The sequence below is a fragment of the Pocillopora verrucosa genome, chromosome 11 (genome assembly GCF_036669915.1).
Source record: "Pocillopora verrucosa isolate sample1 chromosome 11, ASM3666991v2, whole genome shotgun sequence".
Classification (NCBI taxonomy): domain Eukaryota; kingdom Metazoa; phylum Cnidaria; class Anthozoa; order Scleractinia; family Pocilloporidae; genus Pocillopora; species Pocillopora verrucosa.
This window is the reverse complement of record NC_089322.1, coordinates 12,043,752-12,058,562: the sequence shown is the minus strand read 5'-3', so window position 1 is coordinate 12,058,562 and position 14,811 is coordinate 12,043,752. Positions and strand designations below refer to the sequence as shown.

Here is a 14,811-nt window from a genome sequence, read left to right as displayed (position 1 = left end):
TTTCACGCTGTTTCGAGCGTTAGCCCTTGGTCTTCTCTACCTGTTCTGTTTTGGATATATATTGAAGCAGTTTTGACGAGTTTCAAAAAATTCTGAAACTTGAGTAGTACTGAGTTCGCAAGTCGATAATAGGTTTGTTGTACACTGATCTCAGAGAGGAGAGAGAAAAACAGACCTGATCCAATCACGTCCACTCGATCACAACTGATGATCACGAGGATTTCGCGCAATTTCCTGAGTCTACTGAGGTCGCTAATGACACAACTACGTCTGCCCTGGAACACTAATGAGAAGCTTTAGATACAAAAACATATTTCACATTTTAAAGAATACTCTCTCGGGTATTTTTTTCCATCTACAGGAAAGCGAGTCTAACTGAACCGCTCTAATTACATTATCTGAGACGGGAAATGACAAAAGGATGATTTAATGCACAACGCTCCTCGCCGAACAGTCCCATGAGGGTTCCAGGAAGACTGCGACGCGATCTCGAGGTTTTAATAAAGCATTATCAGTGATCATAGGCGCTAATAAATAAAACAACAATACAACAGAATTTTAACGAGGTCTAAGTGAATAATTATGTCCACTGAACGGCTCAAAACAAGAGTTGGATGGTTAAATGCTTACGCGGCGCTCTTTTGATACAGCTATTGAATAAAGCTATTAATAAATTTTAATTATCCGTGGACAATTAACCTTGCGGCAAATCAAAACAAAGGGTTTTTTTTAAGCAAAGAGGAAAAGGCTACTGGGCTTTCCAGTACAAAGACTTACTTTTAATGCTGTATTTTGTTTGAGGTTTTGAAGTTTTTTTTTTTTTACCTCCCTCTTTCAGAGCTTGAGTACTATTTCGATTGCCAAGCTAAACAAAACTTAACCTGTCTTATAACATCTTATGCGTATGACGCTTACATTCACATATTATGATACTAATTCATTGTTACTTTCCTTAGCTCAACCTTATAAAATAATTTGAAAAAGAAACGGTTGCTTGTAATGAAACTGTTGGTTGAATTGTAACTAATTGTAAATTGTTCACTACTTTTGGTCTTCATTGTCATTCCAGAGGTATTATTCTTTGTCTTAAAATCGCTGATTCACCTCCGTATTTCGACCTCGATCAGATAATTTTTTGCGGTACTCTTTCTTTTGGATATTAAGCCACCTTCAACACTCTGTGAAATCTTTTTGTAAGGTGCGCAATATGTTTCACTCTGTAATTAGAGACACGCGTTGAAGGTTCATATAAAGTAACCTATTCTGAGTTATCCTCTGATCTGCATTGCAAGGAAGAGAAAGATCTCTCTTTCTCTCAAGCTTCCCCTTTTTTAGATCAACGAAATCTGAAAACTGTTTCAAATCTATGTTTCGTCCAATGCTCGAAGATTACTTTGGGAAAAAAGAAATCCTAAATGCAGGGAATATATTGAAAAGTAATTCAAATGTAACTTAGAAAAATAAAATTGAAGTTTGAATGCGGGGAAAAAGTTGAGTTTGAATGGACTGTCAAGTTACACCAAGATCACTGCAAAAATGCCAGAGAGAATATTACAACCAAATAACGATTACCCGCTGAAAAGCGGCCTCTTGACGCAAAAAAAATTTCTACGAAAAATTACTACTTTTCTTTTTTAAACAAAAATGTCTAAATAACGCACGGGTTCTAGTCCGCAGGGATTTAATCACTGAAATTCTGAAGTGAAAAGGTTAAAAGAATTTGAATGATAGAGGGCGTGATACGTGCTACAAAGGCAATAATTTGTTCACATTCGCGTGCGAGAATTGAGCGTCTGATTGCATCAGATCAAACGCCGCTTCTCATTGGCTCTCTAGTAAATAAGTGTAAAATTGCATGCCCGCGCCAATATAATTTAGCTGAAGAGTTTATGCACAAACTTCATTTCCTGACTCAGCGTCACTCAGAAAGGACCTCAGTTTTACAGACAAGAGCTGTTACCAGTGCAAAGTGACAGACACTAGACATGGCAGAAAGAATCAAGCTTACAAGAAGACGACAGGTACATTAGACTCCATTTCCCTCTTTTAGTTTGCTTTACGAGTGTTTCCTCGTTTCACATATTTATTCCTACTGTTTCCTTTCAGCAGACGACTAAACCATTGCTGGAAAGACAAAGAAGAGCGCGGATAAACCGAAGTCTTGAGGAGCTCAAAAGCTTGGTTTTGTCTGCCTTGTATCATGATGTAAGTTTACCTGGTAAACTTTTATGACTTAAAGTCCCCAATCTCATTCTTATCAAAGGCAATAAGTCTTATTTGAACGTTAAGCCAGCCACATTTCGTTATGCATTCCTTATTCAAACACTTCTACTTTGCTGTATTTTTCTTTATTCTACGTGAAGTCTCAAATAAGGGTCAATATTACACCTAATATAAGCCGACAACCTAATCGATGTTTATTTCATTAACAGTTTGTAAACAATTTGTTTTTATCTCGGTAGAATGATCACAACTCCCAAAAGATGGAGAAGGCCGAAATACTGGAGCTCACCGTGAATTTCTTAAAAATGATCCGAGGGCAACAATTGACCGGTGAGTAAGTTTCTTTTGTTAGCTTACTATAAAGCCTGTACTGTGCGATGATCCCAAACGCCCGACATCGTTATGGCTGCAACTCGCTCATACCTTTGTTTTGTCACATAGGTTATTGGAACAATCCGCAAAGTGAGCCGGAATCTCAGCATAGCAACAATAGAGCAGGATTTAACGAGTGCGCAGGTAGAGTGCGCAGCTTCGTGGAAAACCAACCTGGAGTGAATCCTAAACTGCAGGAACAAATACTCGGAAGTCTGGCGGCGTCTTACAGCTTCAATTTCCACACTAATCAGACACTAGTCAACAAGAGCACCTCCGTGTCCTTCCCTCCTGGCCAAGCAGTGTACGTTAGTGGCTTACAAACCACTGCGGAGTCGCCGTGTACCTGTGCCTTTACACCCCCGCCATCTCCGCCCCTGTCAAGTGCATTCCGCCCGTATGACCGCCGTGAAACTACTACATTGACTGACGCGAGTGGCAATTCACCAGAAAACTGTTATTCAACGGCTGACATCAAAAGAAGCATGGAAGAGCCATGTAAACTCCCGCTTTGGAGGCCTTGGATTCAGTCTTCACAACAAGGACAAATCTAATTGTATGGTTCGTTGATTTGCAACGGTTTTTGCACAACACTGTACTGTAGATATTCCTGCAAAACTTCAAATTAATAATACACCACTTCCGTGCCGGATGAGAAGAGGAAAGACAACGGAAGATCCGATGAGCACACTTGTTTGAAAAAACACAAACTGCAGAACGGAGTTGCCTGTCGTCGAGCGTGAGAAACAGTTTTATAACAAAAAATTTAATGACCATTGGTAGTTACAATACAATACATGGCTACTTTTACATGTAATTCATACGAATATTTCAAGAAGATCGATTGATGCTTCGATTAGGTGTAAAAATTATCATTAAAATTCGTTGGCGCTGTTTCATTAACATGAAGGGGTCGGAGGTTTGGATTGTTTGCTTAAAGGAAAAGTTTGGCTCTGGACGTTTTGTTGCTCGCAGAGTTCAACGCTGCTCTCCAGCCCCCCACCTCCCCCCCTCCCCCATAAAGAAAAACAAAAAAAAACGTAATTGTAAGTTACTTCTATCGTACATAACGGGAAAACTTGCATGGCATTTTTGGCATCTCACTGTAACAGAAACTATGTAAATGAAAGCTGTGGACTACGATGGTGGTGATGAACACAAATCCGGGCGCCTTGTGTTATCAAACAGACTGATCAAAGGGGTGCGGTTTATTTTTATCTTTTTCGAATGAAGAAAAGGAAGAATGGAAATTTAAGATAAGAAGTGGCGGTCTAAAATAATTTTTGTTTGTCGGTCTCTTAGTTTTCCGGTAAAAGTGATTGTTCGCTGTCGCTTCTGATGATTCAATCTCGTTCCCAGATTCTTACGTCCATCCTAGCACGACTGCAATGTTCGCTGAGAGCAAGATTGGCAAATGACATCATTTCTTCGCAAGAATGCTCCTCCTGCCTCCTCCCCCATCCCCCCACTCCCCATTTTTTCCTGTCCGTTTCTCCTTATTTTCAATAAATTGCCTCGTAGTGTGTTTTTTCCCCCACCCGGCAACAACGAGAGGTCGTTGGGTGGGGAGGGACGGGTTGGGTATTATGCGGATGACGTGTAACTCAAGATGGCGGCTACGTTCCAGCGTTCGGCAGTGACCGAAGGTCACGAATGAAGCAGGAATGAGGTGATCTTTAACAGGACAAGATGAAGCGTTCAAGGATGAAAGGTACTTTTTGTATGCATATTAGTAGGAATGGTAACAAAGATATGGAATCGTTCATGATGACAAGCTGACTAACGCTAATCCTGTTTAGAATTAGACATGGTTTGATGCTATTCTGGTTTAAAAGATTTAATGAATGTAACCGAAGAAGTTACACTCCTGATCTAAACGCTGCAACAAGAGGTCCTTTTATACGATCTCTAATTAGTTTAGATCACCGTTGATGAAGGCACTAGACGGGAGTGTCGAAACGTTGGGTCTATGAATTGTAACTTCTTCGGTTACATTTATCAAATCTTTAAACCAGAGTAGCATCAAACCATGTCTGGTTGTCCACCTGGTTGCCATGTGAATTTTAATACATTCTGTTTAGAACTGTTAAGTGTTTTAAAGATTTTTTTCAAGTTAGAGATCAGGGCCGGGAGAAAACATTTGATGTGACCAGCGTTTGTTTTGAAAATTTCCTTTATGGAACTTGCGCTACTGTTAGCAGATATTTCCTCAGGCTTGATTGAAGTAAGAGGCTTCTGCCTAAAAATAAGTGTGCACACATCCTCAAACATCAACTGATACATATCATGTGCCTGGCCTGACAATGTCCTTTCTTGACACCCTGTAAATTTAATGGTTTTAAGTGGAGGGGAGTGAATTGGATGACTGGAATCCTCTGATCTGTGTTCTTTATTAGTCCTGTAGGAAATATTTCGTGGAAATATTCCTCTGTGTCAGGTGTAGCTTCATTGACTTGGAGTGTGGTTGTTGATTGCTCAAATGCTGTCAATTTTAGTGCTTACTTAGACTCATGTGGACTCTAGATTTCATATGCATGAGTTTCAGTCATGGTTTGTTCTTGAATTCTTACCACTATTATCAATTGATACAGTTATCCATGAATAACCAGTCTGAATATTATTGAGGTTAAAATGGTTATATGATAGAGCACCATAACATGCAATCAACAGCCAACTGTCTTATTAGTTTTAACAAAATTTTTTTTTTTTTGGCCACATCACTCAGATGTACTACTTTTGTAATCATACAGGATGGACTTTGGATATGTTTACAGTTAATTCACCACCACATTAAACTTGCCACCGCTGATATGATTTGACTCTCAGTGGTGGCAAGTTTTGTGGTGGGGTCAGTTCATTGTGGTGGCAAATTGACCGGATACCCTCTGGATTTGCCAGTTTGTTTATTTACTATCATTTCATTAGTTCCCAGTTTTAACCAAAACTTTGAGTCAATCTTTAACTACTGATGTTGAGTATGATATGCACTATATCTTTCCAGTTTAAAGATAACTTGTCTCTTTTGTGTAACAGATTTGATGGTGGTGTGACACAGGTTGACAACCTTTCTTTTAAATGCTTTTTTTAATCATTTAATTGCATCAGCAAGCAGCTGGCCAATCTTGAAAACTGGCTTTCTGTCTCTTGTAATGTTGGTAGAGATGTTGCTACTCCAATACACACAGTGATAATTGTACTAGTACATCACTTTGTATTGCATACCAATCTTAAAGTACAATAAAGTTTTGAAAAGGGCTATACAAATGTTATATTTTTCTATAGATGGTTGTAACAGGCCTTATAATGCCTTATATATGGCAGTAGACAGTTAGTAACCAGCTTTCACTCTAATCTTGGCTCTATTATGGTAAAAAAAATTTGAAATTGTCTTAGAGTATTTTAATTTATTTCAGTGCATGCAAATTTTTGTTCTTAATTTGGTATATTTGGTTTTGTAACAAAAAGACCTTTTTGTTTTATTTTCTTTTAGATGCAAAGGACTTAACAGAGAAACAATCAGAAGCAAACAAGGACATGGCAAAGTGTTCCATGGGGGATGATTTGAATGCTAGTATTTCATTCCATGATCACCATGCAAGTGCCGAAGAAAAATTGATCAAGTCACAGAAGGATTCAAAAGGGGAAGAAGGAAAATTGACCCGAAATGTAACACTCCTGCAAGGCGTGTCACTTATTGTTGGTGTAATGATAGGTTCAGGCATATTTGTTACTCCACGTTTTGTCCTTCTGCATTCTGGTTCGGTGGGAATGACTCTTTTGGTTTGGATTATATCTGGAGTGATGGCAACTTTGGGAGCTCTCTGCTATTGTGAATTAGGAACAATGATTCAACGTTCTGGTGGTGAGCTAACATACATCCAGGAAGCTCTGGGGCCTCTTCCTGGCTTTCTTGTGAGCTGGACAATGGTACTTATTTTGAAACCAGCCTCTGTTGCCATTATCACATTGAGTTTTGCTTCTTACGCTGTCCAGCCATTTCTTGGGAACAACAACACCGAACCTGAAGACCTCATCAAACTTGTAGCTGCAATCTCCATCATAATAATCACGACTGTGAACTGTGTGAGTTCCCGTTGGGCAGGTCAGATGCAAATAGTTTTCATGATAATGAAACTCCTTGCAATTGGGATAATAGTGGTGATAGGAGCTTCAAGAATTGCTAGTGGACACAATGGAAACTTTGAGTCTCCCTTTAAAGGAACTAATACAAACATTGGAGAAATTGCACATGCATTCTTTAGTGGATTGTGGGCTTATGATGGCTGGAACCAACTCAATTATGTGACGGAGGAATTACAGAATCCTCACAAGAATCTCCCTCGTGCAGTAATGATTGCTCTTCCTCTTGTCACTATTTGCTATACACTGATCAATATAGCTTATCTAAGTATTCTGACACCAGCAGAAATGTTGTCATCCACAGCAGTAGCTGTATCTGTTGCAGAGAAAGTTACACCCACCCTTGTAGTTGTTATGCCACTGTTTGTAGCATGTTCCTGTTATGGTGCTGCTAATGGCTCCATTTTTACTAATGGAAGAGTTGTTTGCTCAGCAGCCAAACAGGGACACATGCCTCGATATCTAGCTGTTATCAGCAAGCGTTTCCACACTCCATTACGTGCTATAATGTTCCCATCATTTATTTCCATTTGCATGTTAATACTTGGTGATCTGGATTCCTTGCTGAGCTGTTTCAGCTTTGTTGCATGGATTTTCCTGGGTTGCACATTCCTGTCACTTCTGGTTCTGCGCTGGAAGAGGCCACATGAGTATCGTCCCTACAAAGTGTGGATTGGCATTCCTATTGTCATGGTGATGATTTCGTGCTACCTTATTATTGCCCCTTTGTTTGCCAAACCTCAGTCATCATTGTTTGCTCTGGCATTTGTTCTATCTGGTGTACCAGTTTACTTTATTTTTGTCAACCGCAATAATTAGCATTGCTGAGGGAAAAGTGCATCTGTAAGCTCAGTCAAGTAGCAAAGTATCAAAAATATCAAAAATATCCAAATGCTAGAGAGTTGTACATTCATTTGTTAGGCTCAAAGTTACAGTAGGTTGAGTGAAGTAAGGAACAGAAAAATGTAATTTTTTGGTCTTTGTGCGATACAAATCAATGGTAACGCGATTAACTGATGACTAGTCATAACGTATGTTAATCACTCACGATTTGTAGCCGAAGTTTAGATTAACGTAATCAGAATCTCCCTACAACTCATGGCACGTCCTTCTTGGTAGTTAGATTTGGAAGGAAAGAAAACTGCATGTGTTTTCAATTGTGATCTGAATCGGCGAATCGGGTCATATCGATGACGTGAATTGTTGTAATCGTTACTTGTCAGTAAAATAATCGCAGACATGAAAGTGTGGTGGCCCAGACTTCTAACGAAATTCGTTTCGATAGATATTTTCTCTTATTTCTTTTCAACCAAGGGGAATGATGCGCAATTCGTGCTAGACTTGTTTGTGTCCCTTTATCAGTTAAGGCTCGTGCAAAGTTTCTTCCCTAACATAAGCCCGGTCCATCGGGGAACATGTTTGGTGACGCTCACGCATAAAAGTTGAACATATTCCTTAGGATAATTTACTTTTGGAATCGATTCCAGTGCATTTACTTGGGATCTGTGACGAAATACTGTTAGAAGTATGCTGGCATAAATTACCAATTGAACTTGTCACAATGAGCGCGCCACTAATGATTACATAACGATACGCGCATTCGGGATGTAGTCGGTTATTTCTTCGGGTTTTGAACATGTAATTGCTCGGACATAGTTTGAAGCTACACTGGTTTGCAGATTTAATGAATGTAACCGAAGAAGTTACAATTCATAGACCCAACGTTTCGACACTCCTGTCTAGTACCTTCATCAGGGGTGATCTAAACGCTGCAACAAGAGGTCCTTTTATATGATCACTAATTAGCGGCCTTTTTTTCTGACGAGGTGTAAATAGGCGTCAGGAAGCAGACCGCCATCGTCACGATTTAAAGGAGCGTGGGCGGAGTTAATGTGCCAAGCCTCCAAACAAAGGCGCTGGTGGTAACGCCGATTAGCGGTGATAATTTTAGAATTATCTCACCCAATTGTATGGTTGGTTAGGCAAGTAGGCTCCGATAAAGCTGAATGATAATAATGAATGTAATTGCTCGGTTTATGTTGAAGTAATAAAAAGGCTTTTTAACCCAAACTTATCGTTACAGGATCCATTGATTTCTCGACTATCGGCTTTTTGTTGAGCACAAGGAGAGGATATCAAAGGTGAGGCCAGGGGGTTCTGATCCCGTTCTACGCTCGAATTTCTTAGGAGAATTTACGCGTCACATGCACTTTAATTAATATTAAAAGGAAAAACTTCAAATCTCACCCTATTTTGCCTTTCTATTAAATTCACGCGTCACAATCATTTTGGGCATAATCACGCGTCTCGTAGTAAACCTTTGCCAACCTCTGAAGATCCTTGCGAAGACTCCCATCATGTTCAAATGTATTAATTTTCCTTTTATTGCCTGTGTTCTTACTTTTAACGACGGAACATCATAAGTAGCATGGAAAAATAAGTGCTTCGGTCTAACCACTCATTTTGTGGACCAGTTGATGGAGACAAATGGTTTCCAGGAATGCGTTGTGCCTGAAAGCTGTTGGAGACGAGGATTAAAAAGAAAGGAAACGGCTGTGACATGCAACGCCGATGACCAGAAAAATCCTTTTAAGAAAAAGGTGGCGATGACAAATGGCCAGTTAACGTCCGAACAGTATCTAGCAGAGAATAAGAAATTTCGCGGCCGTCAATATTACTGAAAAGAATCAGATTTTCTTTGAACATACAACAGAGGTGCGACTACTAGGCTAAACCATGACGTGTGAATTTCCAGTGGCAAATTATTACGACGTTGAACTACAAAGAGTAGAATAAAAGGGTTTTACATAGGCTACCAACGAAGGAACCCGCTTGTTCTCTCAAAGGAAACGGAAGCAAAGCGAGCAAGCGCAAAAGTAATAAATTAGCCAAACGTTGAAGTATTGAGGTGAAAAATAAAATATCGTAAAACAGATGTTGGTTTGGAAAGAAGGGGTAATCATCCCAAATATGTTTCCCAGACTCTTCTTTGTACTATCTGAACTGATGTTATTATATGTCGTTCAAAAGATTCAAAGGAATGTAGATGAGGTATTCCTTGAGGAAAAGAAAAACATCATAATCTAATGACACTGATTGATCGTTTATCTCAAGAGAGCAGAGATGTAAAAACAGCATTTCATCAATATAAAGCCTTATTCTGTTAAAAACAGGATTTTCTTCAAAGTAACTTATTTCTGTGGGAACGCTTGCTGACCTCACTTGCAATACCAAATGTATTCGTAAGATAGATGTGTTCAAAGGGTGGGTGAGTTCAGAAATGTCTTCACAGGGTCCTTTATACATATTACTTTGACCTTTAGGAAGACGGTAGAAAATTAAAAAAGGTATTTCCTGGAGTAGTCTCGGACGAGACAATAAAACCACCATAAACTTGGTATTACTTTTTAAGCACCCCACAAAAGCACAGTGTTTTTATTTGTATTTACACCAGCAGCGTCCCGTTGGTTATGTTGTGGAAATTTCAGCTTCAGCAAAGGCAATTCATTGATTGAATGAACCAAAACTAGTTTGGCACAAATTTCAACGCGAAGAGCGTTAGTAATACGGTAAAAGGGGAAAATATCTTTCATTTAAACGCTGTTTTAGCAGAGAAGGTTATCGAAGAACGTAGTATAGCTACGATAATCACAGTAAAGCCGGATGTTCTCTATGTTGACTTTCAAACGGGAACAACTGGTTTGTCGGTCAATATCATAATCATATGAGTAATTGATGGACAGCAGACAGAAACTTTATATACAGTCAGAATATATGGTGAACAAGTCAAAGAAAGCTGAACAAGTCAAATGCTCATCACCAAAGAATGGGATGTAGTGGGACATTACGCTTATCACAGCGTTTGATCCTGATTTGAAGAATTACTTGGATAGCTTTATAGGTAAGTTCAGAATAAATGAAATTGCACCATTAGAGTCTTCAAATTGAATTTGTAGCATGTGCGCTGGTATCGTTCATACTATTTTCTGTTATTGTGTCACTGTAGTAACACGAAATGAAATGTTTTCTGTTAAAAGTTTGTTTTTTTAGATAGATAAAAAACCTCAGCTTTGTCTGGATAAAGAAATTACTCTATTGTGATCTTTTTTCATTTTTTTTTTCCACAGAGAACAGCAACAGCTTATCATGAATAGAGTTGAAAATGCAGTGAGCTTATTACATTTGATATTCTTATATGTTACACGCACGTGAACACTGCATTTCATGATGAAGCTGCGTTTAAGTTTATAATGACACAGTACATGCAATATACTTTTAACTTTATTGATTGTTAAATTCATGATAATGATTGTTATTAGTGTTTTCGTGTAGTTTATACTGGTCAGCCAACTGTAAAGATCGTCACTAAGTAGACACTCGACACATGATTTGTAGAGCCGGCTGACCTATAGTACAACTCCATTGTTCTTATTGATTATCGGTCACTGCAAGAGTTTCCTTAAAAACTTTGAACTAAATATTTGATCAACAATAGCTGATGCACGCAAAGTGACTCAACTGCAAATCTTAAACACGCTACTTTTTTTATGTTGCTTATTTCAAAACAATCCACAAAGAATAATCTTTTAAAGAAAATTATCACACTATTGCCAAAATTTAGCAGCAACATGTCCAAACAAATAGCGTGTTATCAAGTCAGAATGCCTAAATGAGTGGTTTCTTTGAGATATCCTAAGACATTTTATGGATTGTTCTCGTCGACCTTTGGACGTAGGTTTTGAGTTTTTTAAATGTCATTTTAAAACCTCAATAATGTTTTAGCATGTTTCGTTATGTTATAGCATGACAGTTTTGCCATCCTCTGCTTTCATGAAATCTTAAGTTTTCGTAGCTATCCCAAGCCTCTTCCGGTTTTCAGTTGCTGCAGTGATTCTGTTCTAGGGTAGGGAATTTTGAAAGATTTAACAGCAGTGACAACTTCAGTAGTTTTTCAATGCTGAAAATTCTGAAGGTAAACTTTCTCTAATGCGTTAATTTTCTTCAATAAATTGAACCACTCGTGTCCCATTATGCTGTTTCGACTCATGTACAATGCAGGGAAAAGACGGTCTGAAAACCAAGTGCTCGCCTTAAAAGGCTTTCACATTAAAGTAGACGAGAATTTTTAGAATTGACGCGATAAAATAAATGACTTAATAGATACAGCATATGGATACCAAATTGATTTTATAATTGCCAAATTGCAAGCGATTATAGGCGTTTAGGTTTCTTGGTTCCTAGTGTGTTGGAGCTTGGTGAAGGTATCAGAGCTTGTGCAAAATCAGAGTCCGACCCATGAGTTCGGAAAGATTTTGATGTTATTTTTAATTTTCAAAATGTTCCCTTTTTATCTCTAGAGTTGATTCATCATTTAGATTTATCTCAGATTTTCGCAGCATATGAGATTCACCATATATTCCTTCATCAATGTAATTCTACAGTGTATCTCAGTAAGTCCGTCATTGACTGAGTAACATTGTTATTTATATTTATAGTCTGGCTTAGCCTAAGAAATTTGTAACTTCCGAGTCAATTTTATTTTGTATTTCAGGGAATCAAGACATTAAAACTTTTATTCTATTGAGGGAATTAATTTCCTTCCCTTTTTTCCAATCGTCATGCCCAGTTAGTAGTGTTTCTTTGTCTCCCCAGATAATGTTTGTTTCCAAGTTTTACCAGAAACCAAAGCCTAAGACAAACATGAATCACAGAGGGGATCAAAAGGAGGAGAAACAGCAACAACGAGGAAAAATCAGCTACAACAGTAACAACAACAAAAATAAAAAAAGAAACAAGCCAAAAGGTATAGTTCCTCCCTCATAAGTAACTGACAAATCGATCTTTTGCTATTGATCGATGCGACTCATAATTGCTCCCCTCTTATTCACATTTCACCACAGTTTTTTTGGACGTTTCAAAGACCACTTTCGTGTCACTTCATAAATTTCCCTGAGAGCCTTGATGATGAACGCGGTATGTGAACTAAAAACTCACTCTGGCCCTTTAAGTGTTTTTTTCACCTACCCTTCACTAAATTTTACACACGGTCAGCTGACTCTGTAAAATCTACACACAGCTTCCTCCTTTCTAGTACTCGTTAGAACGAATGAGCGCGAAGCACCAGCGACTGGTAACGCGCCCACTGTTTATTCAACATAGAGACGTTTAGGTAGGATCGAGGCATAGTGGAGCGGGTGATACATCAAAGTGTGGTTGACATCGATGCACAGATATGTTTCTCTTAGAGTGTACAATTTTGGAAAACTTACTGTCAACAACCGTTATGTGTATCCCCATACATCTAGACAAATCAGTAATTTCTGGCGCTGTTTCTTGACACTTTTGACACCTGCGTTCTGACATAGAAAACTTTAAAGCCAAATGTCATCATGTTTGAAAAATTAGAAAATTAAAAAAATTAGAAAGCTTAACTCGCTACCCAATAGCCATTCTTTCAAAATGGTTAGATATGATTCGTAGCTCAATATTCTAAGACAGTTAATTGACTGCCTCATCAGGTCACAAGATCATTCGTCAATATTTGATTGAGAGCTGGTCCCTAAGCTTTTTGAGACGGTACCCCTCTATGGGGCATTTCATTTCAACTCGCATTTCGTCCTTGTTGATGTTCAGTCTCTGTTGACCTACGTTGACGCACGTCACCGGTTTACCTCCTTTCGCTTCAAGGATTTTTACATGTTGGAATAACGTCAATGAATACAAACACGTCGGATGATTCAAGGAAAAGCCAAGGAAAATAGCAAAATATTTGGCGAGTGCTGCTTCAGTTACCTACCCTCAAGGGATGGCTACCCGTTGCGTGCAGACTATGATTCGATGTCTAACTGTGTTCTGAGATATTGAAATCAGCTAATTAACGTACGTAGGATTATTGATCCGTGACGGCTGTGTTGCGACACGCTGTATCAAGTCTAGTCACTTTATTGGGATTGTCTCTTTCCATTTACAAAGTTAAATCCAAAGTTACAAAGTTAACTCAGAGTCTATATGTCATTTGCATACCCGCTAATCCATAGGGAGAGTTTGCCACCAGCCCTGTTATGAAAATGGAACAAAGAAGATAATTGTAGTCACGCAATTTTTCAATGGCGTACTGAATAAGTTTGAGTACATCACGTGATAGTTCAACTTCCTGTCAGATCAAACGTCAGTGCCATTTTTAGACCAGGGTGCCCGCAATGATCATTGCTGGAGACAGATCAAGTTTTCGGCGCAAAACTCAGTTACTTACTAATTTGATTAAGACTAAATCGTGACACACACGGAAAACACTGACAATGCGAAGGAACGATAACTGTCTGGTCTAACTCGGGACACGAGACCGTTTTGTGATTTGACGTCCAAAACACAAAATTTTACATGGATGATTGAGTAGCCCTAGAAACGACAGCTGGCAAAGAGAGGAATAAAACAACAGCAGAGAAGGAAAATGAAAAAAACAAAAAAAAAACCTGCCATACGGTTGAGATGTTGAAAAGTAATACGTAATAATTCCTGCATTTATTGATTGCAAATAAGAAAATATTTCAAACACGTGTGCAGGCTGAGAGAGAATTATAATATCTGGTCACATCTATATTCGCCACATTTGCCGCATTTCTTTTTCAAAGTGACCTTGCGGTCGGCTACTGACAAGTCACATGTTAGACATATGGCAAGTTCTTGAAATTTATTATTATTTTGTTTCATTCAAAATATTGAGACTAATCCTTTTCCAAGTTTCATCGTAAATTGCACAAATACGTGTTTCGTGATTTTTTTAATCTTCTGGAACGATTGCTTTTCGCGAAAAAGCCTACATCTTGATATCTTACGCTTGGTGGGGTGAACTTAAATTTCGTAACAAAGAGCTAGGAAAACAAAACGTTTTTGACGTCGCATATTGTGACGAATAATGGATGGTCATGGATCATAAACCGGTTTTGCCAGTAGTAGTGAGTAGCACTAGCAAATCCAACAGAGCATGCGCAGATTTTCAGTAGCGTAGCAACAAACAAATGGTGGCCGGCCAGCTCGAGTCCCTGTAAAAATACCTCCTCACGGTCTCCCCCAGAG

The 14,811-nt window shown here is 38.7% G+C and overlaps 2 protein-coding genes across 2 annotated transcripts; both read left to right on the top strand.

Annotated features, from left to right (window-relative positions):
- Positions 1–1,928: 1,928 nt before the first annotated feature.
- On the top strand, positions 1,929–3,149 carry LOC136284173 (transcription factor HES-2-like). The gene is made up of 4 exons (XM_066173996.1): positions 1,929–2,021; positions 2,110–2,205; positions 2,463–2,553; positions 2,665–3,149. The coding sequence occupies exons 1-4, from the start codon at positions 1,986–1,988 to the stop codon at positions 3,147–3,149; spliced, it is 708 nt and encodes a 235-aa protein (XP_066030093.1). The 5' UTR covers positions 1,929–1,985.
- A 1,009-nt stretch (positions 3,150–4,158) lies between these two features.
- Positions 4,159–8,805, top strand: LOC136277008 (b(0,+)-type amino acid transporter 1-like). Its single transcript, XM_066158599.1, has 2 exons — positions 4,159–4,306; positions 6,086–8,805. The coding sequence occupies exons 1-2, from the start codon at positions 4,285–4,287 to the stop codon at positions 7,552–7,554; spliced, it is 1,491 nt and encodes a 496-aa protein (XP_066014696.1). The 5' UTR covers positions 4,159–4,284; the 3' UTR covers positions 7,555–8,805.
- Positions 8,806–14,811: the final 6,006 nt, after the last annotated feature.

Bases quoted from the DNA above. Each gene is read 5' to 3' on its own strand.
- LOC136277008 (XM_066158599.1), top strand. From the start codon at position 4,285: ATGAAGCGTTCAAGGATGAAAG. The intron at 4,307-6,085 runs GTACTTTTTGTA...ATTTTCTTTTAG, and splicing joins GAAGCGTTCAAGGATGAAAG to ATGCAAAGGACTTAACAGAG.
- LOC136284173 (XM_066173996.1), top strand. From the start codon at position 1,986: ATGGCAGAAAGAATCAAGCTTACAAGAAGACGACAG. The intron at 2,022-2,109 runs GTACATTAGACT...TCCTTTCAGCAG, and splicing joins AGCTTACAAGAAGACGACAG to ACGACTAAACCATTGCTGGA. The intron at 2,554-2,664 runs GTGAGTAAGTTT...TTTGTCACATAG, and splicing joins CCGAGGGCAACAATTGACCG to GTTATTGGAACAATCCGCAA.